Source organism: Festucalex cinctus, chromosome 15 (genome assembly GCF_051991245.1).
Source record: "Festucalex cinctus isolate MCC-2025b chromosome 15, RoL_Fcin_1.0, whole genome shotgun sequence".
Classification (NCBI taxonomy): Eukaryota; Metazoa; Chordata; class Actinopteri; order Syngnathiformes; family Syngnathidae; genus Festucalex; species Festucalex cinctus.
Genome location: NC_135425.1, coordinates 20,752,911 through 20,780,610, shown reverse-complemented (window position 1 = coordinate 20,780,610; position 27,700 = coordinate 20,752,911). Strand labels below are relative to the sequence as shown.

Sequence of the window (27,700 nt, the reverse complement as noted above, 5' to 3'; positions counted from 1 at the left end):
ATACAAAAAAAATATAATAATAATATTGTCAATGCAACCAGTCTTAGTTTCATTAGGTTTGATGTGGTTACACAACTTAGCCCGCTCTCGTTTGTCAGCTGCCATCAGCGTAATGATCAACGCTATCCGCCTTTTCCAAGTCGTCTTTGTGTAAACAAGCGACAAAATATGACATCACTGTTTGCGCGTTGTGGCTTTGTGTCCGTAATGAGCCCATTTTCCGAGCATGCGTTTGATTAAAATGGCGCCCCAACCCCCCCAACAAGCTTATCTTGTTAGGGGAAAGTTGGCACTTCATTTCCTTCTGCGAAAATCTCTTGTGGAAGTAATTAATCGAGGGTAAGCCTTAAAAGATTCCAAATATTTACTGAAGTGGACCCTTGTATCCTAATTATATCTCCCCCCGCCACCACCAACTCCCCTCGTTATTTAAAAAAAAAGAAAAAAAAAAGATGCACCCCCTGAATGGGAGAAAATTAGTGCTACCCAATTCATTAATGAATACGTTTAGCGTGGGCGGCAAATTAAGCGCCCCAAAAATCCTCCATTCAGGGAAGATTATGATGTAAAAAGGAAAAAAGAAAAATACATTGTTGCGGCTCGAAGACAGTGCAAATGCGCTTCTAATGAGGTGAAAGGCACCCCCCTTAACATCCCCCCTCCCCCCCTCCCCTTGTTGAAGGAAGTATTGAAAGAGTGGAGGCGGACAATAATAAGAGATTGCAAACAGGTAAAAGAGGATTGAATGGCTCTCCTTCTGGGACTCCTGGGGGGCCCCGGGACCTTGCCAGCACAACAACACTTGGCCCCGTTAGAGAAGCCCACAACCCCCCACCCACCCACCTCGTGTTGTGAATGGCCACGTTTTGTAGCACTGGATCGACACACACACACTCACTCTCATTGAGTTATCTTTACTCTGGCTTTGTCTCGTCTAATTGGAGCTGATGAGGCCCCTAATTGGTTGCTTTTTCACAAGGCCCGCCCACTTCAAGCCATTCCGAGCAGGAGCGGAGTTAATGAGAGACCTGTAGAGTAAAAAAGAAATCTGTTTCGACAAATGGAAGAAAGGGAAAGTTGAGGGTATCTTTTTTTGAAAAGACCAAGGCGGGGCGCCGCCCCCTACCACACTTGTGAGCCTAAAGGGGGGGGGGGGGGGGGGCAGGGGTATGCTATTGTCGCCGTTGCTTAAATAATGAGCGAGAACGTCGCTTCTGAAATGAATGTGCCAAAGTCCGATGAGTGGGCTAACCCACTCCAGGCCGGGCCACACTGGACCTCATTGGAGCGAAGCCCCCTCAAAGGTGGGACCCTTTGGGCATTGTGAAGAGTGAGCATGTGCAACACTCGGCCACTTTCATGGGGCTAATCATTTTTGGTTTGTTTTCCTCTATAGAAATGTCACAACAAATAGAATTTCCTGATCATAAAAGCACCACAATGAACTGTACTTAGCGTGACATTCCAATACACAAAAAGCTACCTCGAGCTTAAAGGAAGCTGATAGCAGTGGGAATCGGAGAGGGCAGGGGTCAGCAACATTTACTGTCAAAAGACCCAACTAATGGCCAATTAAATATCCAAAAAATTAGTCTGGAGCTGCAAAACATTTAAAGATTGTGATGAACGAAACAGTGTATTATTGTTGTCTAATGTGCCGACGGACAAAAATAATAATAAATAACAGAAAAATATGCGGCATCCAACACTTTGAGACTCATTTTTTTTTACCTTACGGGTTCCATTTTTGGATTTTTTTTTTTGTTTGTTTTTTTTTTAGCTTTTTTTTTTCATACTTTACTATTCATACATTTTTTTTTTACTTTTATGCTTTTCTGTCACATTTCTAACATTTTTTGGGTAATGTTATGGAAATATATGGTAATTTTCTGCCTCTTAGAGGCAGGGGTCAGCATTTTACTGTCAAAAGAGCCATTTTAGGCCAACTAAATATCCAAAAAATTAGTCTGGAGCCGCAAAACATTTAAAGATTGTGATGAACGAAACAGTGTATTAGTGTTGTCTAATGTACCGACGGACAAAAAGATAATAAATAACAGAAAAATGTGCGGCATCCAACACTTTGAGATTCTTTTTTTTTTTTACTTTACGGGCTCCATTTTTGGAATTTTTTTTAATTTTTTTTTTAGCTTTTTTTTTTCATACTTTACTATTCATACATTTTTTTTTTACTTTTATGCTTTTATGCTTTTCTGTCACATTTCTAACATTTTTTGGGCAATGTTATAGAAATATATGGTAATTGTTTGCCTCTTGTTTTGTAAACCGGAAGCGCTGCTAACAAGCTGCCATCAAGCATAATAAAAATATCATTTGGATATACATATGTAAAGTAGTAAAATATATACAGTATCGCTTTAAAGGCTATGTATCGGGATACATGTGTATCGGGATACGTATCATATCGTGACCCCCTGTATCAATTCAGTTCAAACGCTACATTCAAATCATCAATAGGATCAAAATGAGAAAAAAGAAAGGTTATATTTCAGACAGTAATTAACGCACTAATAATACAGCTACTTGGTCGGAGCAACATCAATATGTCAGATTTTACGAAAAAGTGTTGATATACGGGAGAACCATTTCTTTACTTTTAGAGTCTATAATCATACTGTATGGGTTGGTTCATATATTAGCTACGTCAAGTCAGAAGGATCAAATATTGTCTGAAATGCTGTACTAAGAAGATATGAATATGAAAGTCAAAAGCCAGCAATAGCTGAGGCAGGGTAATATTTCAGACAGCGCAGTAGTTGAAGCACTAATATTATGGCTGTTATAGCATTGTTGGTGGTTGGAGCAAAGGCAACGGGCCGAGACCTCAAATTTGATGAAGTAGTGGTCAGACATAGTGAAGATATACGACATTACACTAGACGTAAGCCAAAAGTATCAATAAGACTGTGTTGTAGAGAATCCGATTTGTATATGGATTGCTAATATGATATTGAAAGATAAAAACTATTAGAGACTAAATGATTGTTCTTATTCTTGATTTTATTCCATGTTATTTTACATACTATATTGGTTCACACATGACATGTTGAAGATAACAGCGTCTAATTGACTGGCCAAATATTTGCGCTGGCTGCCGGGATGAGCTTTTCACAGGCACCGCTGACCCATTAACGTCCAGCAGGTTGTCATTGTGCGCGGCTAAATTGAGCCATTAAGCATGGCTTTTGTCATCTTCAATCCCATCTTTGCCCTCAAAGGAGCGCAGCTTTGACTCCCTAATGAGGACTTTGCTCTCAAAGGCACAGAGGACCCGTATTTATTTTATTCTCTAGAGCAGGGGTGTCAAACTCATGTTAGCTCAGGGGCCGCATAGAGGAAAATATATTACCAAGTGGGCCGCATCGGTAAAATAACGGTATACAGCTTAAAAATGATTGCCGTCAATTATACGCAGATTTTCGCCAGCTCAACTGTAATCATATTGTTCCAAAAATAATACAAATGCAAATGGAACACGGCAACACTGAGTCCTGGACGTGTTAAAATCGATCTGTTTTGCATATTTATATTGTTCCCAGAATGCATGGCGTGGCGCAGTTAATGACGTTATAAGGACGCTAATCCTTCTCATATTTATTTGTGTTACCAGTAATTGAATTTGTGTCGTATTTAACACGTTTGTGGGTCTATGATTAAAAATAATAATAATTAAACAAACCGTAACTTTAAGTTGTGTGTAAAATAATGGGAACCAAGATGACGATTCCCCGTACAAGTTGCATTGCTCATCTGAGGACAGTTTGTGAAGTTACAAATTTTACATATTTTGATTGTGGCCGACTGATTAATTAGTCCGACTTTTTTTTTTTTTTTTACAAAATCATCTTGCGGGCCGGATTAAACCCCTTTGCGGGCCTGATCCGGCCCGCGGGCCTTATGTTTGACACCCCTGCTCTAGAGCCACCGGGCGTAACTGCGCTTGTAATAGTTGACAGGTTCTGACTCTCCAAAGTGTGTTGTGGTTGTAGTTTGCAGTGGTTTACAACTTTTTGTTTTTTTTTTGAGTTACCTGACAGTGTCCCAAAAAAAATTTGGTTCGTATTTATCCATCCATTTTCTTAACTGCTTATTTATTTTAAACCAAAAATGACTTTCACGAAAATAGATCATAACAAATTATACATGCAATCTAAGATGGTAGAAAGAGAGGTTTTGGTGAATATTTTGCATTTATTTATTTATTTATTTATTTATTTATTTATTTATTATAAGCTGTTAAATAAACACATGTACTGTATATTTTATTATTATAGTTTATTTTTTCACTGTTTTCAAATAAATAATAAAAATGAAAAATGAGAAAAATACATATTCATGCAATAGTATCCTCAAATGTTCTTTAATTTTCAAAGTACACGTAAAAATATTGTATCTCAAATGCACATTATTTTAAAAAAAAAATACAAAAAGTGTATTTTCATAAAAAAATAAAAAAATAATCAACATACTTATGTAAATGTGTATAATGCACATAAATATCATACAATTGATAAAACACACACAAAAAATAAAAATTACTTTTCCAAAAATCCTCAAAAATACATGAATAAAATATTTCCATTTAAATTACTTGTAATTATCTATATATGGTAGTAATAATGTAAATTATTTTATTTAGTAATTAATTCATAATTTAGAATTTTGTGTTTTCGTTTTATATATTAAACAATATTTGAGCAAATACTGTATATATTTACAATACAAATCTGGGGATAATTTGACATGTTTGTATCATTTTAATAATCAGAAATTGTATTTCTGTGCATCATTACATAACTATCAATATGAGACGGGGCAATTAGTAACCAGTTTTTCATTTTCAGTCGACAGCAAGTTGCAAAATATGTTTTTAAAGGTACCCAATTGTACATGAAAAATAATGAAAATATCACATTTATTATAGGCAAAATATTAATGTTTGACTGCCAAAAATGTCTAAATAAGTAAAGTATCTCTTTAAAGAGGGCTATGAGGCAAGAGCTTTTGTTTTATGATTAAAAAAAATAAAAATAAAAATTGCCATGCATGTTGATGGATTTTGTGGATAAACAAAATCTCCGCGTTTCACGTGAAATGACACTGGCACAGCGCATGAAACCTTATCAGTCTAAAGCCTTACAGATCACTTCTTGCCATTTGCTGATCATGCGACAGAAGAGTCAAAATCCCCAGATTAGCGTCGCCACAATAGTCATGTTTTGTTGCGGGGGACGACGCGCAGGCTTAAGGACTGCTGCATGGGGCCCTCTCAGTCCGCGGGGGGGGGGGGGGGGGGGGGGCGGAACCGGTGAAAGTCACCAGAAAGTGAAAGGTGTCTCACCTTGCATCCCCTGCCGAGGCTTTCACGACCCACTGCTGACCCAAAACGTATGACAATCATTTTGCCACCAACATCTGTTTACGTAATGGCGCTAGATTTTGTTTAATCATCTTTCTGGGTTTTTGTGGATTGGTGACCCTATTTGACGACATGGTGTCCATAAAACATGTGACATGGATTTAACCAATGACTGAGCAGTGCAGTGAGCTCTAAAAGTGTCAGGACTTTTTTTTTTTTTTTGTATGGTTTTTGTCACCAGCTGACCTGTGACCCTATACCACAAGATCGACGCAAGATCGAGTCCGGGCTTCGGCCTTCCTGGGTTGAGTTTGCATGTTCTCCCCGTGCCTGTGTGGGTCTTCTCCGGTACTCCGGTCTCCTCCCACATTCCAAAGACATGCATGGCAGGTTGATTTGGCGCTCCGAATTGTCCCTAGGTGTGCTTGTGAGTGTGGATGGTTGTTCGTCTGTGTGTGCCCTGCGATTGGCTGGTAACCAGTTCAGGGTGTACCCCGCCTACTGCCCGAAGACAGCTGGGATAGGCTCCAGCAACCCTTGTGAGGAGTAAGTGGTTTAGAAAATGGATGAATGGATGCTCACAATAACCAAATTGTCCATTATATATTTCTTATTTATAATATTTAAAATGTGATACAGTGTAACAACAGTCTAAAAATGCAAGTGAAGTCATAAACGCAGGAATACATTTTAGGGATAAAACAACACTTTGTTCAACTACGCTACTGTATTTAAATGTCTGTCTTGGTGGTATGTTTTCTGGTACTTTTTGGAAGTGGTGCTTGAGAAGCACTGCTGTAAATGATTCATGTGAATATCGTGCACCTATGTTTTTTTTTTTTTTTTTTTTTTCTCCGCTGTGTACATGTCACCTTGTCCTCTGCCCCACGATGTATTGACATTGCCACAGTACTGTAGCGGAAAGCTCAGCCAACGTGTGTCGTGTCACATCCCCGGAGGCCCACCGCAGCATGTGTGCGTGAGCGAGAGCAACGGACCAATCAGAAGGCGCCCTGTTGGCCTCCAGGCATCCCGTCATGCTCGTGTACTGCCGCACACAGCGCTACGTCAGCACTGACACGGAAACATGGCGGTGCCCAGAGGAGCAACACGGCGGCGGCGGGCTTCGACCTCGGCGGCGGGGAGGCTGTTCGTCGCTCTTGTCGCGGGGCTGCTGTGTCACAGCCGCGTCGTCCAAGTGACGGCCGACGACGACGTGGCGGACGCCTTGGCGAAGACGCCCGACCCGGCGGACGCGGCTCCGCACCGCCGCTTCGAGTACAAGTGCAGTTTTAAGGGGCCCCATCTGGTCCAGGCTGATGGCAGTATCCCTTTCTGGATACACATGGGAAGTAAGTCCAGATGTCAACGGCTTTCCCGGCGTGCAAAAACCACAATGGCTTGTAACAGCTTCGAACTAGCGGCGCTAATCTCAACACAGATCCCAGCATGCATCTTTGACATAACTGTCAATGGCGGTGAATGAGTTAAATGTCCGAAGACTGAAAACTTTAGACTCCCCATAATTTGCGTCTCTAGTTAACGTGAGCCTTTGGATAGGCGCGTCAGGTAGCTGATACTGTACTGTGCAGCACCCATTCATCAAGTACTGTACTGATAAGGTGCAGCTTAATTAAAGGGCAACAGTGTTATAAAGTGCTGTGTTTTTATTGATGTACTTGTTTATTTATCCAGTTAAGGCAATTGGACAGAGATTCCCATTCACAATGTCGACCTGGCTGCAGACAGCCAAGTAAAATTAGTCAAAATAAAAGCTAAACAGACACATAGAACGATTTGTGCAATATGCTGTACACAGACCGAACACTAAAATACAAAGTGGGACTGAAACTATGTATAATAATAATATTAATAATGATAATACAATGATTAAAAAAAATAAAAAAAATAAAATAGACGATTCCGTCACAAATTTGTCACAAGTCAACATGGCGGTCTAATGTTGCATTCGAGGAAGGTAGGAAGTTGAACTATTCTGATTTCAAACCAGGAATTATGCACAAGAATGCCCCTTTGAACTTGGAGATCCCCCGCCTTGCGAAGTAGGAGCGAAAAAGTAGCACGACATCGCCCACCGACATACCGTGAATGGCAAATCATAATTTACACAATTATACATATTTGTCTCTTTATTTATTATCCATCCATCCATTTTCTTGACCGCTTATTCCTCACAAGGGTCGCGGGGGGTGCTGGCCCCTATCTCAGCTGGCTCTGGGCAGTAGGCCGGGGACACCCTGGACTGGTTGCCAGCCAATCGCAGTTTATTTATTATGACATTAGTTATTCAAAGTAATTAACTTTGCATAACCCACACACCTGAACGACAACCTAATTTAATCATAATCAGCCATCTTTGTTGTTTACATTTGCCTCGAAAGCTTTGACTTCAGAAGCGGGACAATCCGAATGGGATCAATCCAACTTCCCAACTTCCTCGAATAGCATTAACATTGGACGTTGGATGGTTGTATTTTGATTTCAAAATGTGATGAAATACAAATTGTTCTAAAGTGCATCTGTCATCTCTATGGTAGATGCCATCCCCAGTGCCGACCAGGTGCGTATCGCGCCATCCCTCAAGAGTCAGCGGGGGGCTGTGTGGTCCATAAACAAGGCGGCTTTTGAACATTGGGAGGCCGAGGTGACTTTCCGGGTGTCCGGAAGAGGCCGAATGGGAGCCGACGGCTTGGTAAGAAAATGCTAATAGTAAGCTAACAGGAGGCATTTGTTTACCTTTCGACTAACTGGATCTCTTGTTGTCTTACTGAGAAACGTCGACTTTATTCTAATGTCCTCCTTGACTGTGTTTGCTTCTTTGTATTTTAACCCACTGGGCCTTTATGCTGCCCATATAAATTTGAATAATAATAATAATAATAATAATAATTAGTTTTATTTTGTAAATGTCATAATAATGTTCACATCAAACCGCCCCATTTCAGTGCATAGTTACCATCTATAGCTAGGCTTTACACAATCAGGATTTTGGAATCAATCGCTGATCAGCGACTTTAAAAACGATCTCAGATCCATTTAGGAGATGGACCAGTGTCTCTATTTCAACAACTTGTTTATTTGCTTGACAGTCAACTCCTACTATTTGTGAGGGGATTGGGCCAGCCCGGCATTTTGTGTACAATTTATGCCGAACTAAAAACAATTATCCCAAAAAATGCTGATAAACTTTCAATATATGGAAAATGGGGTGGGAAAAAAACTGATCCCACCAAAAGTGAGAGAATTGAAAAAAATCAGTCTGTATAAAATGCTGTGAAGCCTTGCAATAATTAACAAAGGTAGCACATATTGAATGAAATAGCGTTTGCTGTGATGTTTTATTTCCGATGCGATCAAGAAGCCGCCTAGGCTAATTCTGGAAAGGAATCAAATGAAGGTGTAACATTAGCTTCAATTAAAGAGAACACGTCTGTGGTTCTAATGACTCCATTTGGCAAGGTGGAATGGTGTTTAGCCGGCGGCATAAGATGATGTACAAACAAATGCAGACGTGGCAAGTTGAAATAGCCCCAAGCTAGCAGCTCCCCCAGTCAGTGGTTGCCTTACAGGTTGTGTGAGAAATAATCCACCTTTCCTTAGCTGGCAACAAGCAAAGAGTGTTTGGACCGGCAATTATTGTTTTTATGGTGGAGCGTCAGTTTTGTTTCTTGGCCATTTGTTGGATGGGGTGTTGAGCAATTCCTGATATACTTTGCTTAAAGAAAAAAAAAATTCAATTTGAAATTGTATTTGAATCATTCCTTGAGATCTCAACATGGGCCAAAAGTGTATAAATTTCTTGAACTGGTACAAAATTCTGCCATATTCTTTTATTGTTGTATTCCAATCAGAAAAAAAAAAAAACATGACTGTTGCATTTGTTTTAGCCAAACGCTTAAACTCAAAATTTCAGTTTTGTACCGACAGGCCATCTGGTTCACTGCATCCCAAGGCCGACAGGGGCCCGTGTACGGTGCCTCTGACAAGTGGAATGGAGTCGGGATTTTCTTCGACTCCTTTGACAATGACGGAAAGGTCGGTCCACAAATTCATTTCTGATAAGTGTCTTTAAGTTGTTGACATTAGCAAGCTATGGATAATACTCGGAGAAGCAAATTATTAGACTTGCAAGAGGGACAATTTGGATTAATAGTCACTTGTACAAAAACAACAGCAACATGTTTTGTGTCCCCTACAGAAAAATAACCCGGTTGTCGTCGTAGTGGGAAACAACGGCAAAATTACTTATGACCACAAACGGTAAGTAAGTAAACACTTCCGTTGCTCTGACGTCGCCACCTCACATTTGAGCAACTTAAAAGAAGATTAAGAAATATTATTATATTTACTTGAAAGTAAATAATCCCCGATCTTTCCCTAATCTCCCGCAGACCAGTGAAAGCTTGAAATCACTTTTTTTTTTTTTTCCCGCGCTACCGTTGCACAGTTTGTCTTGGAACGAGCAGTGTTTACGCGAGCTGTTTTTCACATACAGTATTTAATCAACGCAAAGTCAGTTGTACAGAAAAAAACAGCAATACATTCATTGTTATTGAATTCCATTCTTCTGGCGGTGACCTTTTACTTTCTAATATGATAAAGTGTGTTGTGTTCTTCAAAAATAAGGTTTACTGGACAGATGGTGCTATTTTTCCATTTGACTTTGTCAATCATTATTTACTTTTATTATGTGTGCTTGCATTAGCAAGTAAGTGCCTCAATATTAACTCATTCACTCGCAGCCATTTTCACTGAAGCAATCTCCTTCGCTCTCGGCTGTTTTTACTGGATTTTGACTGATTTTGCAAGGCCCACAGAAAATTGTTCTTTTGCTCTAAAAACATGGAACCTACCAAAACAAATATTGTCTATTCTTTCATCAGGAAAAATGATATTTCTATCTGTTTCCGTTTTGCAGCATTAGAATATAGCCAAGTTTTATCATTATTCGTAAATCTGTTGAAAACAGTGAGGAAAAAAGCCTTTTGCAACATGGCCCTGGTTGATATCTTATAATCAGCTCCCACCTGCTGGCCGTTCTTGTAATATCTACCATTACTTTAAGCATTCTCTTCAGTTCAGAGGCTGCATCAAAGCCTTCTGTTTGCGCTAGCATTAAAAAAAACAAAAAAAACAACGTAAAAATATGTTTTTGGGTCATGGTAATATTTAAAATCGTTTTTGGGAGCAAATGAATTAAGTGTTTAATTAGAGATTGCAAGTTGTTTATATGCATTACTGTTATGTACTAAAGCACAATATTGTTGTTTTTTTTTAAGTATTATCTAATTTTTTTCATAATATGTGACCTTTTTTTTTTTTTTTTTTTTTTTTTCCGCCAACCACCCCACAATATTGTGATAATTATCGTATCGTGACCTTCATATCATGATATCGTATCGTGATGTTTGAATTTCATTACATTCCTAGTACTAATATGTGAATCTACTGCGAGTATGAAAGGGTCCACTGCATATGCAATACAATATAGAATACCATATTAGGGCTATTCCCTTGGCTCCTTTTCCTACAAATAGCAAGTATTCCCTGCATCATTTGACCCCATTGTCGAAGGATCCTGATTAAAAGCCGTTACTGATGCGGTAAATTGTTTTGGCAGCGACGGCAGCACACAAGCCTTGGGCACCTGTTTGCGAGACTTCCGCAACAAACCGTATCCCGTCAGAGCCAAAGTGAGGTACTACAAAAAGACGCTGACGGTACGTGACACTTCACTTTTGGTTTTGGTCGGTCAGTGTCGCCTATAACGTCAACCATCTTGTGCTTGGCAGGTAATGATCAACAACGGGTTCACTCCCGACAAAGAAGATTTTGAGTTCTGCACCAAGGTGGAAAACATGATCATTCCCGCCGAGGGCTACTTCGGCGTCTCGGCCGCGACTGGCGGAGTAGCAGGTAATCTGTGGTGAAAAAAAAGGCTTGGAGGTCAGGGTTATCGTTTCAAATGATGATGTCAAATTTAAATAAAGTGTTTTCAAACAAGGGTTAGGTTTTCAAATTTTGTCTTCAAGCCTCAGTCAAGGTTTGACTGCCGTTAAGGTTTCAAATTAGGGCTTCGAATAAGAGTTTGGGTTTTAAGACGGGGTGAAGTGAATTAAATTAGGGTTGTTATTGTTTGAAGCTACAGTTAGGCCCTTTTCACACTGCACTCGCTCAGTGTGAAGGACCCGCATGCCCATATTTGGAAGTAGCAGCCTACCAGGAAGTAACACTTGAGATTTTGCTGCTGGTTTGACCGCGCTTCGACAATATGTATCATTCATTGTTGCAAAACAAAGCCCTGACTTTGCTCATTTTAATGAGTAGGAGGAGCTCATAAACTGCAACCACCATATTAATTTGTTGTTGTTGTCGTTTTCTTCGTATTCTCACCATACCAGATGACCATGACGTCTTGTCATTCTTGGTATTCCAACTCACGGAACCGGGCCAGGCGGTAAGTTCCATTTGGTGGAAATCCTTTTCCAAATCACACTTGCGTGTGTGCAAACACGTCAGTGCAAGCCTCTTTTGAATTCACTCAAGCTTTTCTTTCTTTTTCTTTTCTTCTTCATTTTTTTTTTGTAAATGGTGGCCCTCTTGAAGCCCCTACCAGAAGCGGAGATTCCTAAAGAAGACAAGGACAAGTACCAGGAGGAATTCCACAACTTCCAGCAAGAGCTTGACAAAAAGAAAGAGGAGTTCCAGAAAGAGCACCCCGACGTCCAAGGAGAGCCAAGTTAGTGTTGTGGAGGCTAACGGCACTTTTGGACCTTGTTATACATAAAATTATAAGTGCATTCCCATATAATACTTTACCATAATAATAGAGCTCTCGTTAACATAGTGCCTTTTTTTTTTATTATCATGGCTTTATTGTTATAATATTTGACTTTTTTCTAACAATGTGAGTTTTATAAGTTTATTCCAATGTTGTTTTTTCTAAAAAGGACATTTTGACAAATTTTTAAATTAATTGGTAAAATAGATTTTTTTTGCAGTACATTATAATTGTGAAATGACTTTATTTTGAGATTTGTGTTTTGTTTTGTTTTTTGTACTTTTATCTGAATGTATGATTAGTTTGTATTCTGAATTTTCTCCCCCCGCAGTTGACGAATTGTACGAGAGCGTGAACGATCGGGAGATCCGTCAGGTGTTTGAGGGTCAGAACCGCATCCACCTGGAGATCAAGCAGCTCAACCGGCAGCTGGCCATGATTCTGGATGAGCAGCGCCGTTACGTGACCATCGTCACAGATGAGATCTCCAAGAGGGGACCCAACACTGGCTCGGGACAGGTGCGTTGCGATATGACAAGCTCAAGTTAGAAACGTTTTCAAAATTGTGACTTCTACTTCATCATGATCTTTTTTTTTTTTTTTACCTTTTTTTTTGCCACTTTTTCCTGGTGATAATTTGTTTTAATAACATTCATCATTATGACTGCTCTCGTGACTATCAGAATATTGTGACTTAATACTCATCATATCACACAACTATATTCTTTAAACTTTCTCCTTTTTCTCCTAAAATCACAACAGTAATATTGCAATTTTATATTTAAACTTTTTTCTTAAAAAAGTTGAATTTAATTTTTGTAATATGACTTTTTCTGTAAGGTTACCTTTAAAAAATATATATATTTTTGTGAAATTACTGTCTGGGCAAAAACAACTTTCCATTTTGTAATGTAAAATGTGGACTTTTTTTTCGTAACGTTACAGGTTTATTCTCATAATATATGTATTCATGTTACTTACAACTTTTCTCTAAATATTTCTTCTGGGAAATTTATGACTAAACTAGAGTAAAAAAAAAAAAATTGACTTTTTTTCTGACGATGTGTTCACATCACAACTTTCTTGTCAAGTTACAACTTAATTTTTGTAACGTGACTTTTTTGGGGGGGGGAAATGGTGGCAGTGTTTTTAACTTTTTTTTTTTTTTTTTGTAAAAATGTAAACTTGAATTACTGTTTTGTAATATTCCAACTTTCAACTTCCAGCCCTGCCTCACAAGCGTGTTGTCAATTGAAACAAAGTTGCTCAAAGAATGTTATTTTTCCAATGTTGGCCCCTCCTACCATGCTGTTGTTTATTTTAGCTGGACGTGGCGAACCAGCAGCTGGGCACTGTTGTATCCTCCCAACAAGATCTGCTTAGGAACCTCAACGAGTTTAGGTGAGTTGCTTTTGTCATCCACTGAAGATCAAAACAAAAGGAAAATCCCAGCAGTTAAAGCCCCGAAATCATATTTAATCTCAGGCTGTGCACATCTCAGGTGTCTGCCTGCCCGCCCTGGTAATCCCGTGATCATGCTTTCATGACATACATGAGAAAGTAAGTCTGTTTTTTAAAAGTATATGTACAAGGCATGATACGTGCAGTAATACCCACCCGCTTATAATCTTCTTAAACTTAAGGGGTCTTTTCGCCAAAAAACAACCCCGCAAAAAGTGATTTCCCTGTATTAGACTGAAAGCCTGTCTGATTTTATCCATCCATCTATCCATTTTCTTAATCGCTTATTCCTCACACGGGTCGCAGGGGTGCTGGAGCCTATCCCATATGTCTTTGGGCAGTAGGCGGGGTACACCCTGAACTGATTTCCAGCCAGTTGCAGGGGACACAAAGACGAACGACGACTCACACTCACAAGCACACCTAGGGACAATTCGGAGCACCCAATTAACCTGCCATGCATGACTTTGGAATGTGGGAGGAGACCGGAGTACCCGGAGAAGACCCACGCAGGCACGGGGAGAACATGCAAACGCCACCCAGGGAGACCGAAGCCTGGACTCAATCTTGCGTCCTCAGTACTGGGAGACGGACGTGCTAACCAGTCACCCACTATGCCGCCTGTCTGATTTATTAAAAAATAAAATAAAATACTTCAATGATAATATATGCTACATTACATCGTGAAGTTTTTTACACATAAAAAGTTGTAGTTGGTCACACCCTTTCAAGTATTATTATATATTTTATATCTAAGTATTAAAGATGCAAAAAGAAAGAAAAATAAAAAAATTGTGTCATAAATAGCCCAATTATGGGTCAAAAAGTGACAGACCAGACCATTAATTGTGTCAATATAAACAATTCTTTTATATATATATATATATATATTTTTTTTCTTTATTTTTTTTTTTTAATCGGGTTTTTTGCATGAAACAACCAAAAGATTATTTGATAAAATTGTGTATAATTTGATAAAATTGTGTAAAATTGACCCAAGTTGACCCAACTTTTTTTTTCCATGCAAAAATTGTTAAAATTGGGTAATTTTGACCCAGTTTTAGCACAAAAAATAAAAAATAAAACTGTTAGGGTGTATTAATTATTTTCTGTAAAAATAACAAATCAATATTCCTGTAACATTTTTTTCTTGCAATTTCTCAAATATACTTTTTATTAGTTTCCGCTTTCTTTGTAGCAATCTGCCCATGTCTTTTCAGTGTGGCCCTAATACTCCTCCGTGAGGGGTGCTGTTTTAATGATTAAATAATGTCATTTTCGGCTCTGTCACTGTTTGATTACATCTTAATTTGAACATGCCATCTGCATGACAAATTAATCAGAACGATATTAAGATTTCACTTGATGTAACGTTAATCTGTGTCATGTATCATAAAAGAAGCAAGCTGTCCACGTGGCCTAAATCCCATATGCATACATGAGTTATTATTATTATTATTATTATTGACCCCTAACTCTCAAATTGGAGACGTCGCACCGATTATTTGATTGACGGCAGTAAAAGGCCAGTCCAGCCTGGAAGGCGCTAACTGATTTACGTCTTGTCGTTGGATTTGAAAATGGCCATAAATGGGTCAGTAGATGAAGATTAGATGCCGGCTTTATTATTAAACGCTCACTTACTTTCTCAAGGGAGATTTTATTTTATTTTTTTATTATATATGAAAACAAATGAGATTTTGTTGATTTGTGAAGAAAAGGCCATGTCTTAGCGACGTATCAGATTAGGCGTCTTTAAATACATCTGTCATACACGGTCGCAACATGGTCTGTACTACAAATGATGATCTGTAGGACTTCATTTCATTTGTCCATTTTTTTCCCCCCCTCCTCCGTCCTAATCGTCTTAGACGTGTTTTAAGATGATAAGAGAAAGTTACTGCTTACTGCCTGCCTCTAATCGACTGGAAGAAATGTCATTTTCTTCTGATTTATTGTATGACCATCGTAACCCAATGCAAATCAGGATTAAACCTTTTTTTTTTTTTTTTTTTTTTTTTTTTTTTTTTTTTTTTAATCAATCAGTCCTTCACATCTTTCACAAGTCTACGCAAAAAGAATATAACTACACATTTTTTGTTTGTGTGTTTTTTTTTTGTTTTTTTTTTACTGGTAGCACAATAACTTTGTCTTCTAGCATAAAAACATTTCTGCATTTTTTTTCTTCTTGTAGTACTGCAACTTTTCTCCCCTTGTATTACACATTAACAAATGTGCTGACAAAATCGTTCCAACATGCTAATTCCGTCTGCTAGCATGGCGGATGGTCGTTTTCTTAACCCTTTCAGACCTTGTAATCTGATGTTGGAACATGTTTTTATAAGAGATTAATTTGGCAATCATGACCTGTTTTATCAGATGGTAATTTTCTGGTTTTCAAACTTTGGCTATATACATCCTCTGGTGAATAGGGATTAAAAGATTAGACAGGAGACTATATTTTTTATTTTATTTTATTTTTTAAGTAAAGGGTGACAACCACTGTGCGCCGTGTTTGCCAACATGAAAATCTAGCTCGTAATGTTTGCTTTTTTTTGTTTTTGGCAATATTATGATTTTCTCTACTTCTCAGAATAATTCATCATTTTCTCAAAAAGCATGACATTCTTGTACCCTATTTTCCGTGCAATGGAAAAAAAAATAATTCTCATGTCCCTAAAACAAAAACATTTCTACATTTGTCCTAGTAAATCTCGCCGATTGCGCCACATTCACTAGCATTACAACTTTTATCATAACTATTTTTTTCCTGGTGATAGTGCATCTTTTCTGTCTCGCAAAGTACAATTTTGTGGTAGCATTGTGTTTTTTGTTCCATTATAATTTTCTTTTGTCTTTTGCTTCCATGTATGTAATCTTGTAACATGTAACATGAATTTTTATTGCAATATTACAAATTTTATACTTTTGTTAATAGTAACCAAATTATTCTGTAATATTAAGACTTTTTTTTTTTTCAAAAATGCATTTTTTTTATAATTATGTAGTTATCACTTTAGAACTATTCTTGTTCAAGTGATCCGTTTTCCTGCAAAAAAAAACCAAACAAATAAAAACTAATCCTCATTCTCCTAACATGGCAACTTTTTTTTTCTCATATTTTGACTTGACCGTCATCCTTTTTTAATATTTCTGCAGGAATGCCTTCTACGAGTCGCTGAAGCAGATCGGCTCGGTCCAGCATCATCAGCAGGGCGGCGGCGTGCCCGCATATGAGAGCATTCAGCATTTCAATGACATCAAGGAGCACCTGCACTCGGTCAGACGCGACTTGGAGCACCTGGTACAACGTGGCGCTCAGGTCAGGATGCAAAAGTTAGCAATTCACGTCGTAGCGTTGTTTGCCTTCTGCGTATTAATATGAGGACTGTCTTGCAGAATCCCGGTGAGAAGGTCCAAAAGTGCCCTGAGCTTCCCCCTATGACTTCCTGCTTGTCCACAGTCCATTTTGTCATCTTCATCGTGGTCCAGTCGGTTCTTTTCTTGTGTTATATCATGTACAAGTAAGTTCCTATCTAATTATTTATTTGCTATTTAAATGAGCTGCTAATTTGTGATTATTCTTTACTGCAGAAGCCAACAGGAAGCGGCAGCCAAGAAATTCTTTTGATGCCCAAAAAAAAGAAAAAGAATTTCATGAATATGTAAATGAGGTAATGTCCATTTTGTTTTGTTTTGTTTTTTCCCCTGTTTTTTTTCCTCACAAATTTTTTAAGTTATTGTACCTGGAAGGAAAATATGATTTATGTACAAGAATTTAGTTTTAATGACTTGTTTCCACATTCTTAATTTGGTGCTGTTTACAACAAGTGACATGCAAAACTTAATCTTGACAGTATTTTTGCCTGATCACATCTTTTTGGATTTTTATTTAAAAAGAGGTAAAGCGCTGCCTTAGTTGTTCCCGGGCATGTTGCTGACAACAAACCTGTGTCTTTTTTTTTTTTTTTTTTTTTTTTTTTTTTTATATGTGTAATTTTGTATGAATAAAGCTGAAAACTTGGCTGACTCGGACACATCTGCTGAAGTAGCTTTAGAAAAATACGGTTCATTGAAGACTAAATAATCTGCAAATGTTAGTAAATATGCAATCGTCATCTTTACTAACATTTACAGATCATAGCAATCAGTTGACCTCATTCCCAACTCAAAGTGAACCAACCAACCAATACCAACCACTCCCTTCTTGTTTTCCTAACCCTAAATTATGATCCAGATTAACCCCCTCCCATTACTAACCCAACACTAAAATTTTACCGTCTTTTTCTTAGAAACCTTGCGCTTATTCCAGACCACAATTGACCCCTCCAGGAAGTAAAGATGAAGTATTAACATATTGAAATTATGACATAACCCTTAGCTTAAACCCTAAACTTACTGAAAACTATTGTGGGCTATTTTTTTTTGTCATCTGCATTAGATTTTAAGTTTAGCGTTGCTGCCCAATAGTTGCCACCAAATTCTGAAAGCAATAGTGGTCATAAGAGTCCATACGTTCGTCAAATGTACCAATATTTTGTGAAAGATATGATCAGGGCTGTCAAAATCTGGTCCTCGATGACCACAATCTTAGCATGTTTTAGGTGTTTACCTCCTCCAACACACCTGATTCAAATGATCAGATCATTATCAAGGTACTGCTGAGCTGGCTGATGAGCTGATCATTTGAAATTAGGTGTGTTGGAACTCCACACCTGACTAGAGAGCAGAGTTGTCAGGTACAAACTGTCAAAGATGCTCTGGCACTTCTCTTGCGGCCTCTCTTTTTATTGGGATTGTTCCCTATCCGGTTACAAAAAAATAGCGTTGCACTACTAAGGGGTGGGGAAAGCGCAATAGTGCAAAGCTGCATTATCTTAAAATAACATATCTGTCTGCTTGGATGTAAGTGTGTTTTAAGTAAGCATGTGATTATCCATTAGCAATGAAAGTTCTCGTTTTCGCTTCTGTTCCAGACTTTGAGACTCATTTTAAACACAGCCACACTGTCTGGTACAGTTCATCTGAAGAAATGGGTGTGAATTAGTTCACTTAAAGTTCATATGAGTGTGAAGCATTTTAGCAAATATATAATAAGTTAGATACACTTTAAACGTAACAAGAAGCAACAAACCCTCCCTGGCTCCCTCTCCCACCTGTCAATCATCGTCTCCCTCTCAAACAACAGCACGGCACGGAGAAAGGCTCCAGCGAGGATAAACAAGACCTGTAATCCCGTCTCTCTCGCCACCGTAGTGCCGCACGTACTCCGCTAATTCAACGAAGCGACCATCTCGAACTCTGTTTTTAAAACATGCTTTTTGGTGCGCAATCAATTAAAGAAAAAAGCATGTAAGCGCTTGATTTAAAAATAGATAGGAAACAGGCCATCTGTCTCTTAGCATAGTGGAGCCGGGGAGGATTTAATCCAGATTATGGCAGAAGCACACAACCTTGTGTGTACGTGTGTGAGAGATTGCGTGTGTTTGTTGCTTGTCATCAGTGCGTCCTTGGTCGCATAGACAAGCAGCAGGTTAGCCCGACAGCTACGGGGAGCTAAAGGGAAGCGGAGAAGCCATTTTCCTCGTTCCTCGGCCCCCCAAGAAAACAACCCAAGAGTCGCCATGGCTTTCTTAATCAAGAGCATGATCGGGAACCCGCTCTCGGGAATGGGCCTGGGCGGCGGAGGAGACAAGGAGGAGGAGGCCACCCCCACGGACCCGGCCAAGGCGGCGGGAATGACGCGCGAGGAGTACGAAGAGTACCAGAAACAGTTGGTGGAGGAGAAGTAAGTCACAGGCCTCCATTTTGGATTAACGCGGGTTGACCTTGAAAAAGACTGCACACATCGAGTGGAATAAAAAAAAATGTACTTCTGCAATTTTAGAACAAGTTGTCACCTCTAAAAATCGGGTATTTTTAAATACGTTAATTTGTCCTGGCTACATGTAGACCAATAATCTGATTTAATCTGGCCTTTTATTTGGTTTTTGTTGAGGTTCACATCATGATTTGATCACAAAATGGATTCAATTAATTGCATGCAATCAATAAACAATATTTCATTTTACAGTGTTCACATATGTAAATGCTGCATATGGATTAATAATCCTTTTAAATAGAGCATTTCACGTGAGATTTTCTTTATACAAAATTACAAAAATGCCATTTTTTCCCAGAAAGTAGACCATTTTATACAAGGATGAAAATATTTACATTGTCCAGGCATTATTTTGTGAGTCTGTGCTGTACGTTAATCAATAATCTGCCATCATCTATCATTTGGATGTTTTGGCCTTTCTGGATGACATACCATAGATTATTTTAGTAAGCAATCACAAAATTATATACTAAAACTGAGTCTCCAGTACATAACCTACTTAGAATAATTTGTATTTGGAGGGAAAAAAAGCGTTTGTGACAAGGCGGTTTGGGATGTGGGGGTGGCGTCCCGCAGCATGAAGCAAATCCCGTCAAACCCAAATTACATCACGGGATTTATCAGCCTCTCTTGTTTGGAAACTGTTACTTTACGATTATTTATTATTATTTTAACATTAGATATATTAATTAAACAGGAAGAATTCAATCATTTCCCCATGTTGCATCAAGTCCTCTGAGAGCTGATGGCAAAACTATAAAGCCTTGATTTTGATTTTATTTTTTTAATTATGGTTACATAACATTAAGGTTTATGCTCTAAATTAAAACAAAACAAGTGTGCTTAAAAAAAAAAAAAGCTGCATGTGTACTTGTATGTTTTGTTGATTTTCAATGTGCTCCTCCCTGTCTGGACTGATAATCCCGTTCTATAATTGGCTGAGGAAAAAGTACTCTCACCGACAAGAAACGTTGCAAAGAGTCAAACCTGGAACAAACAAGCATACTTTAAATATATATAAATATAAATAATGAAGTTATCACATTCATTCTGGACAAATGATTAACTTTTACTGCTGAAAATGGCCCAATGAGTCAAGTATCCCTTTAAGATCATTGGGCCACAATGATTAGTATCCTATATTGTTGTCTAATGGATGGATTTAAACACACCGAAAACAAAAATAGTTGATGATATGATCACTGGTCACCATTCATTAAAAATCAGGACATAAAGACAAGACAAAATCGATGTGACATTTTGCGAGTCCTTTCAGATTAAATACAACATGTGATGAATGAATGAATGTGTTCCAGGATGGAGCGAGATGCCGATTTCTTGCACAAGAAGGCCGAGAGGGCGACGCTGAGGGTGTGCCTCAGAGAAAAGTACAGGCTGCCCAAGGTAGGCGCAATCAAAGTCCTCCTTCCACCCAAAACAATGTTTTTCCTTTATCATAATATGTTCTATGTACCCCCACTAGTCACATACGTCATTTGTGGAATATGAATGAAGCAGCAAAATCCAACTATTTGTATCCATCTAAGGGGGGCAGCCATTTTGCCACTTCCTGTCGACAGGAAATGACATCACAGTTGTTTAGGAAATGACCAATCATGGCTCAGCTTGCTAATGTCACATGACCAAACTGAGAAAACAGGTGAAGAAAATGTTGGGTTGACTTCCTGATTTCAGATCATATCTGCCTAATTATACAAATACAATAATGGAGACCACCATTTTGTATATGCATGTGAATGATGTGCACGTGGAACTACAACGTGGAATTCATCAGCAGCTTTATTTTAAAATTCGATTTAAAGGATCGATTTTTCATGTCTCAACACCACCCGAAAATAAAATGAAAGGCTAATATTTGAATTTGAATTATTAATGGTACTTGCTGTTAAATACATTGTTAATACAGTAGAATCAAGTTTATATAGTTACCAGAGGGAAAAATTGTCAAAAAAAATAAAAAAATAAAAATATCACTAATCAGAGCGTATAATCATAACAAATAAAAAAAAAATGTATTGCCAAATTCCGTCCACTATTTTTATTCAAAACATGAAGAAATGTTTTTGTGATTTACATATTTGAGTTGAAATAATAAAACGTGAAATTTGTCAAATGAAAAAAGCAGCTACATCTTTTGTTTTTATTTGAAGCAAAAAATAAAAGATATGTTTTTTACAATTTTTTTTTTAAATCATGAAATTTTTAAATTGTTTCACTCAACCATATCTACCGTCATGTAAAAAATGTATTTTCTTTTATCAGAAATATGAAAAAAATAAAATGAAAAACAAAAATAAATCAACCACCACTTAAATCATAGTTAATTAAGACATCATGTACACTTGGTAGAAAAAGTATACACACCCCTGTTCAAATGCTACGTTTTTGTGATTTAAAAAAAAAAAATAAGACCAAGACAAACCATTGCAAACCTTTTTTCACGGTAATGTGGCCTATAACCTCTTCTCAAGAGAATCAACAAATGATGAGATCATGTGGTTGCACAAGTGTGCACACCCTCTTCTAACTGCTATCTTGCTAGGCTCAGAATGAACTTCATTCACATTCAAACTCTTGTTGAATGGGAGTCTGCATGTGCTTCACTATTTAAAGTTCAGATGTTCTAGTAGGCTTTTTTATGTATTTATTTTTGTCTTTACTGGCAGTTGTTGTTGTTGTAGTTTTTTTTCCCCCAGACACAAGCTAAATTATGACACTTTGAGTCAATGTGTTAATGTTGTTAACCTCAATTTATCTAACAGTGTCCATCGACACTGAAACATTCATTGGCCATTAGGTGTTCCAAATCTTCCATGTCTGTAATGTCATGTCGGCATGACGGTGATTAGAAGAGGAGGTGCAAAGTGTGTCACCGGATTAGACAGGAAGGTGTTGACCCAAGCAGAGATCACTTTGTACTGCGTCAGTCCATGTGATCGGACTTCTCCTACTTTGTATTTTGCATTCATAGGGTAAAAAAAAAAAAAAAAAACACGGACTATTACGGAACCTGTAGTAGGGATGGAGGGCACACAAAAGGTATGTCATCCATAATTTAATTAGAGCTTCTAATGAAGCGTTTTACAACAAAAGAGAAACCCTAAAGTGTCATTTTAATGTATGCTCGTGACCTCGTCCGCTATTGGGTGATGAAAGAAAAAACAATGGCCGCTCTGTGGCCCTTTAAAGCACATCTATGTATAAATCGAATGATTCCGCTCGAATGATGTTTACATTGTACGCACAACAATAAAGGACATTTTGTCTTTATTTAAAGCGAAATAGATTTGCGACAATAGTGAACGCATACAATGGATTCTTTCTTGAAAACTGGGGGAAGGGTTAGTTGAAGAGGTAAATACATTTCACAGAATACCAGGAAGTTGTGCTCCATCTTATGGCATTAGCGTCTCGTGCGACTCGGTGGATGTTGGTTATCTTTAGACTGTGGATAATCCCCATCATTGGACCTTTAGTCACGTGACCTCGCCTGGGCAGGCAAATAGATGGGTTCAACAAAATAACAGCTTTTATTTTGAAATCCAGCTTGCCCTTTCACGTCTCAAATGCCACCCAAAATGTATTTTGTGAACATTTGGAAACATTTGGAATTACGGGAAATTACCGGTGTGTTCCAATTAGAATTTAATTGATTTTTTAAAAAATGTTTTATTGTCAATAATTCTATTTATTTATTTATTGTTAAATACATATTAGTAGGTTCTAGTGCAGTGTCTTAATGGGTTGGTCCGGACCCAAAAGATTACAACGCTACAGACTTACAATATTTCATTCTTCCAGATGTCCATCATTAATTTTTAATAAGGTGTTATGAAAGGCATTTTGAACATATAGCCTAAGCATTTATACCTAAATATAGTACACACAACATTATGAAGGTTATAAACGTGTTCTTAAAGTCTATTCAAGTTGCTTTCGCCTTAACATGTGGCAACAGATGAGAACCGTATGGGATATACTTTATACTGCATTACGTCCGGTAATAAGTTCAGAAAACTAAATTAAGGAATTTGGAATTCTGTCACAACTAATCATACAAACTGTCAAATAATGACAAAAATACAAAATGCAAACAAAATACACGCGTTTCCACATTTTGTAAGTTTTTTTCTTTTTCTTCAAAATCTGAAGATAAACTATTTGTTTAAAAAAACACGAAATTTTGAATTACGTCACAGCGAATATATCAATTTATTTATGTCAATTTAGAAGAAAAGTACTGTAATAGTCTCAAAATTTTGTGAGCTTTGAAAATATATTTGTGATTTTGCTTTTGGGATGGATGTGAGTCTAAAATAAATCAAATCAAAGTAAAAAAAAAAAAAAGTTGGAATTACAAATTAAAAAGCATGTATCGCATTGTTACTTATTCAAGATGAACAAAAGCGTTTTTGATTGTCACACAATAAACATTTTCATTATCCCATGTTTTTTGTTTTCTGAAATAGATTAGGTAGCTAAAAAAAAAAACATTGAAAAAAAAATGGTGTTTTCTCCTCTTACTGCTCCTACCTGTTTTTATTTTTATTTTTTACACAACAGGTTCATTATTGAAATAACACAGATTAAGAAAGATTCATCCACTTGTTTACAGCGTATCTAATCTTGCATTCAATCAATTCAATCTTGCATTGCTTTCATAACTTGCGCAAAAAACATTATGTTAATCCGGGAAAAGGTTGTTTACCTTTCTCATGGGAATTCCCTCGCATAGGCTACTCACAAAGTTTCAAGAAAATGTATGATATGAAGGGGTTTTTTTGTTCGTTTGTTCGTTTGTTTGTTTGTTTGTTTGTTTGTTTTTTTGTGGGGGGGTCGGCCTAATCCTTCTAAAAGACAAAAACATTTGCCTCCAAAATAACTAAGATGACAATCAGTGGAGAAGAGGATTCTGCCAAGGGCGAACAACACAAATTTGGGTCATCACCTCATTCACAACTCCTTCACACATATTAATATGTCACAAATTTGTCCTCGAGATACCGCCGTTATTTACTAAGGATATTGAGGAAATAAATTGGCATATATACAAAATCTTTCTTTTTTTCCTGATGTGCAACCAATATTTATAGTTTCTAGGGAAAAAAAATATTAAAGACAAACTAGCTTAGCACTGGCTAGTATGATGCTAGCACAACACAACGAGGATAGATTTAAAATGGGACCAAAGAAAAATAAACATCCTGAATTGAGAAGTTGGCCAGGGATCCTGAGGGATTCAAGTAAGTTATGTAAATTATTATTTTTTAATACTTTATCCTTCACTCCCAAAAACATATTGAGACGTTTTTTTTTGTTTTTTGTTTTTTATGCATGATCAAACAGAAGGCTTTGATGCAGCTTCTGACATGAAGTGGTGGCTTAAAGCAATAGTAGTTATTACAAAAAACACGGCCATCAGGTGGCAGCAGAGTATAAGAGATCAACCAGGACGATGTTGCAACAAGCTCTTTTTAACTATGTTTTCAACAGGAATGTGAATAATGATGAAACTTAGCTATATTCTAATGCTTATTGCTGCAAAAAGGGAAATCGATAATTTTTTTTTTTCCTGATGAAAGAAGAGACTCTAATCTTTCTTTTGTTAGGTTCCATGTTTTTATAGCAATAGAACACAATACTCTGTAGGACTTTCAAAATCCAGAAAAACAGCTGGTCAGTGAAAATGGCTGGGAGTCAATGAGCTAACTAAACTACCTGACAAGTACTTTGTGTACAAACTCACATTGAAGCATTTTTTGTTGTTGTTTGATGGCAGAGCGAGCAGGACGAGAACATGATCGAGATGGCCGGCGACGACGTGGACGTGCCCGAGGAGCTGCTCAAGATGGTGGACGAGGACGCCACCGAGGAGGAGGGCAAGGACTCCCTCATGGGCCAGATTCAGAACTTGCAGAACATGGACATGGACCAGCTGAAGGAGAAGGCGTCGGCCACCGTCACCGAGCTCAAGACCAAAGCCGAGGAAAAGTGCGTAGTCATGTGAGGAAATGAGAAACGAGAAAAAAAGAAGAGGAAAGAAGCCACTGTGCAAAAGCCACCATCGGATTTGTTGTTTTAGCAACGCTAGCGATCATTAACTCATTCACTCCCAGCCATTTTCACGTTTCGCAATCCCGTTCGCTCCCGGCCGTTTTACTGGACTTTGACTGATTTTGCAAGGCCCACAGAATATTGTGTTCTATTGCTGGAACCTATCAAAAGAAAGATTAAAGTCTCTTCTTTCATCAGGAAAAAAAGTATGTTTCTATCTGTTTCCGTTTTGCAGCAATTAGCATTAGAAGAGAGCTAAGTTTCATCAGTTTTCACAAATCTATTTAAAATTGTAAGTAATTGAGCTTTTTTTCTAGATGGCCTTGGTTCATCTCCTTTGCTCTGCTGCCACCTGCTGGCCGTTTGTGTAATAACTACCATTAATGCAACCGTTCTTTGCAGTTGAGAGGCTGCATCAAAGCCTTCTGTATGCTCTAGCATTAAAAAACAAAAACAACGTATAAATACGTCTTTGGGGCACTTAGAGCATTTAAAAAAAACGTATTTATACGTTATTGGGAGTAAATGAGTTAAGTAGTGGTTCTCAAACACATGAGTATGAACATTATGATTCAGTCACTAAAAAAAAAACCATGTATCTGCACCTTTATCCAGATCCATACCAAAATGTAATGTAAATTTTGTGGGATTTGTTTTCGTTTGCTTAATCCTTATATCTATCATACTAATTACTGTTGTATGTTGTTTCCACAATAATATATATATTTTTTTATTTTAGAACAGCAAAGCTAGTGGTGGTCCAAATACTTTTGCACTCTAGCGTATATGTTCATTTTAAGCATTGAAAAAGAACAAAAAATAATTAAAATTTCTTGTTGAATTTTAATTAAGATCGCAGCCAGCTACCTTGCATTAAAACACACCAAATCTAAATCTGGACACTCAAAAATATACAAATATTACATCGTATAAATCAAATATCGTCATTTTAGTTTAAAATCTCAAATAGCTTATTTATTTGGTTACTTGTTACAATGCATAAAAAAATCTAAATATAAAATAACCTTTTCAATGTTTTTTTGTCGTTGTTGTTGAATTAAACATACATCCAATTTCTTTGTTTCATTATGAACTACAACTACCTGCATACAGAAACAAATCCTAAATCCACCAACTCAAGAAATCAAATATAAAAAAAATATATAACAGTGACACCAAAATCCAAAATTAGATGAATCAATCCAAGTGTCCTGACTTTCCATAAAGACCTTTTTCGAAAATGATGTTGAATGTATTTTTCTCCCACTTATAACACAATATCATTTTTATGGCCCAAGCAAAAATGTTATAATCTCCTACAAGAGTGTTTACAGGCTGTTGAAAAAAAAGTGTTTGAACTTTCCGTCACTAAAATGATTATGCTAGATTGTTGTTGTTGTGTTTTGTTTTTTTTGTATGTGGTGTTTGAGTTAATTGAGACGTTTAGATCTGTTATCGACGCAACAGACGCTTGTTATAATTTTCTCACATTCATTTGAAATTAACAGTATATATAAATGATAATATCTGCAGCATTCCACTGCACAAAGTGAGTTGAATAAATAATGTATATATGAATGTGTGGATCAAATAAAGACGTGTATTATGCAGTATTTTTCAGCAATGCTGGATGCTTTATTTTTTATTTTTTTTATTTTATTTTGTACTTTTTTTTTTTTTTTTTTTTTTTTTCCAAATTTGGATTACGTTGGGGTACTTGCACGTCGGGATACTGGCACGTGGAAAAAAAAAAAAAAAAAAAAAAAAAAAAAACGCCTTACTATATATGGTCGTTTTTAAAAACAAAAACAAAAAACGCCATACAAGGCTTTTTTTTCCGACAAAAAAATGACCATGTATAGTAAGGCTTTTTTTTCAGACGAAAAAACAACCATGTATAGTAAGGCTTTTTTTTTCCGACAAAAAAACGACCATGTATAGTAAGGCTTTTTTTTTCGACAAAAAAACGACCATGTATAGTAAGGCTTTTTTTGAGACGAAAAAACGACCATGTATAGTAAGGCTTTTTTTTCTGACAAAAAAACGACCATGTATAGTAAGGCTTTTTTTTTCGACAAAAAAACGACCATGTATAGTAAGG

General features: G+C 37.3%; 2 protein-coding genes across 2 annotated transcripts; both read left to right on the top strand.

The window, feature by feature from the left end:
- The first annotated feature begins 6,409 nt into the window (after nt 1–6,409).
- lman1 (lectin, mannose-binding, 1) lies at nt 6,410–17,678 on the top strand. Its single transcript, XM_077497334.1, has 13 exons — nt 6,410–6,732; nt 7,939–8,093; nt 9,329–9,436; nt 9,600–9,661; nt 11,022–11,121; nt 11,194–11,317; nt 11,803–11,858; nt 12,008–12,140; nt 12,514–12,701; nt 13,507–13,583; nt 16,803–16,965; nt 17,043–17,167; nt 17,238–17,678. Exons 1-13 carry the CDS (start codon nt 6,468–6,470, stop codon nt 17,272–17,274), a joined length of 1,593 nt encoding a protein of 530 aa, XP_077353460.1. The 5' UTR covers nt 6,410–6,467; the 3' UTR covers nt 17,275–17,678.
- A 784-nt stretch (nt 17,679–18,462) lies between these two features.
- Nucleotides 18,463–27,212, top strand: cplx4a (complexin 4a). The gene is made up of 3 exons (XM_077497336.1): nt 18,463–19,431; nt 20,841–20,928; nt 25,325–27,212. The coding sequence occupies exons 1-3, from the start codon at nt 19,268–19,270 to the stop codon at nt 25,550–25,552; spliced, it is 480 nt and encodes a 159-aa protein (XP_077353462.1). The 5' UTR covers nt 18,463–19,267; the 3' UTR covers nt 25,553–27,212.
- Nucleotides 27,213–27,700: the final 488 nt, after the last annotated feature.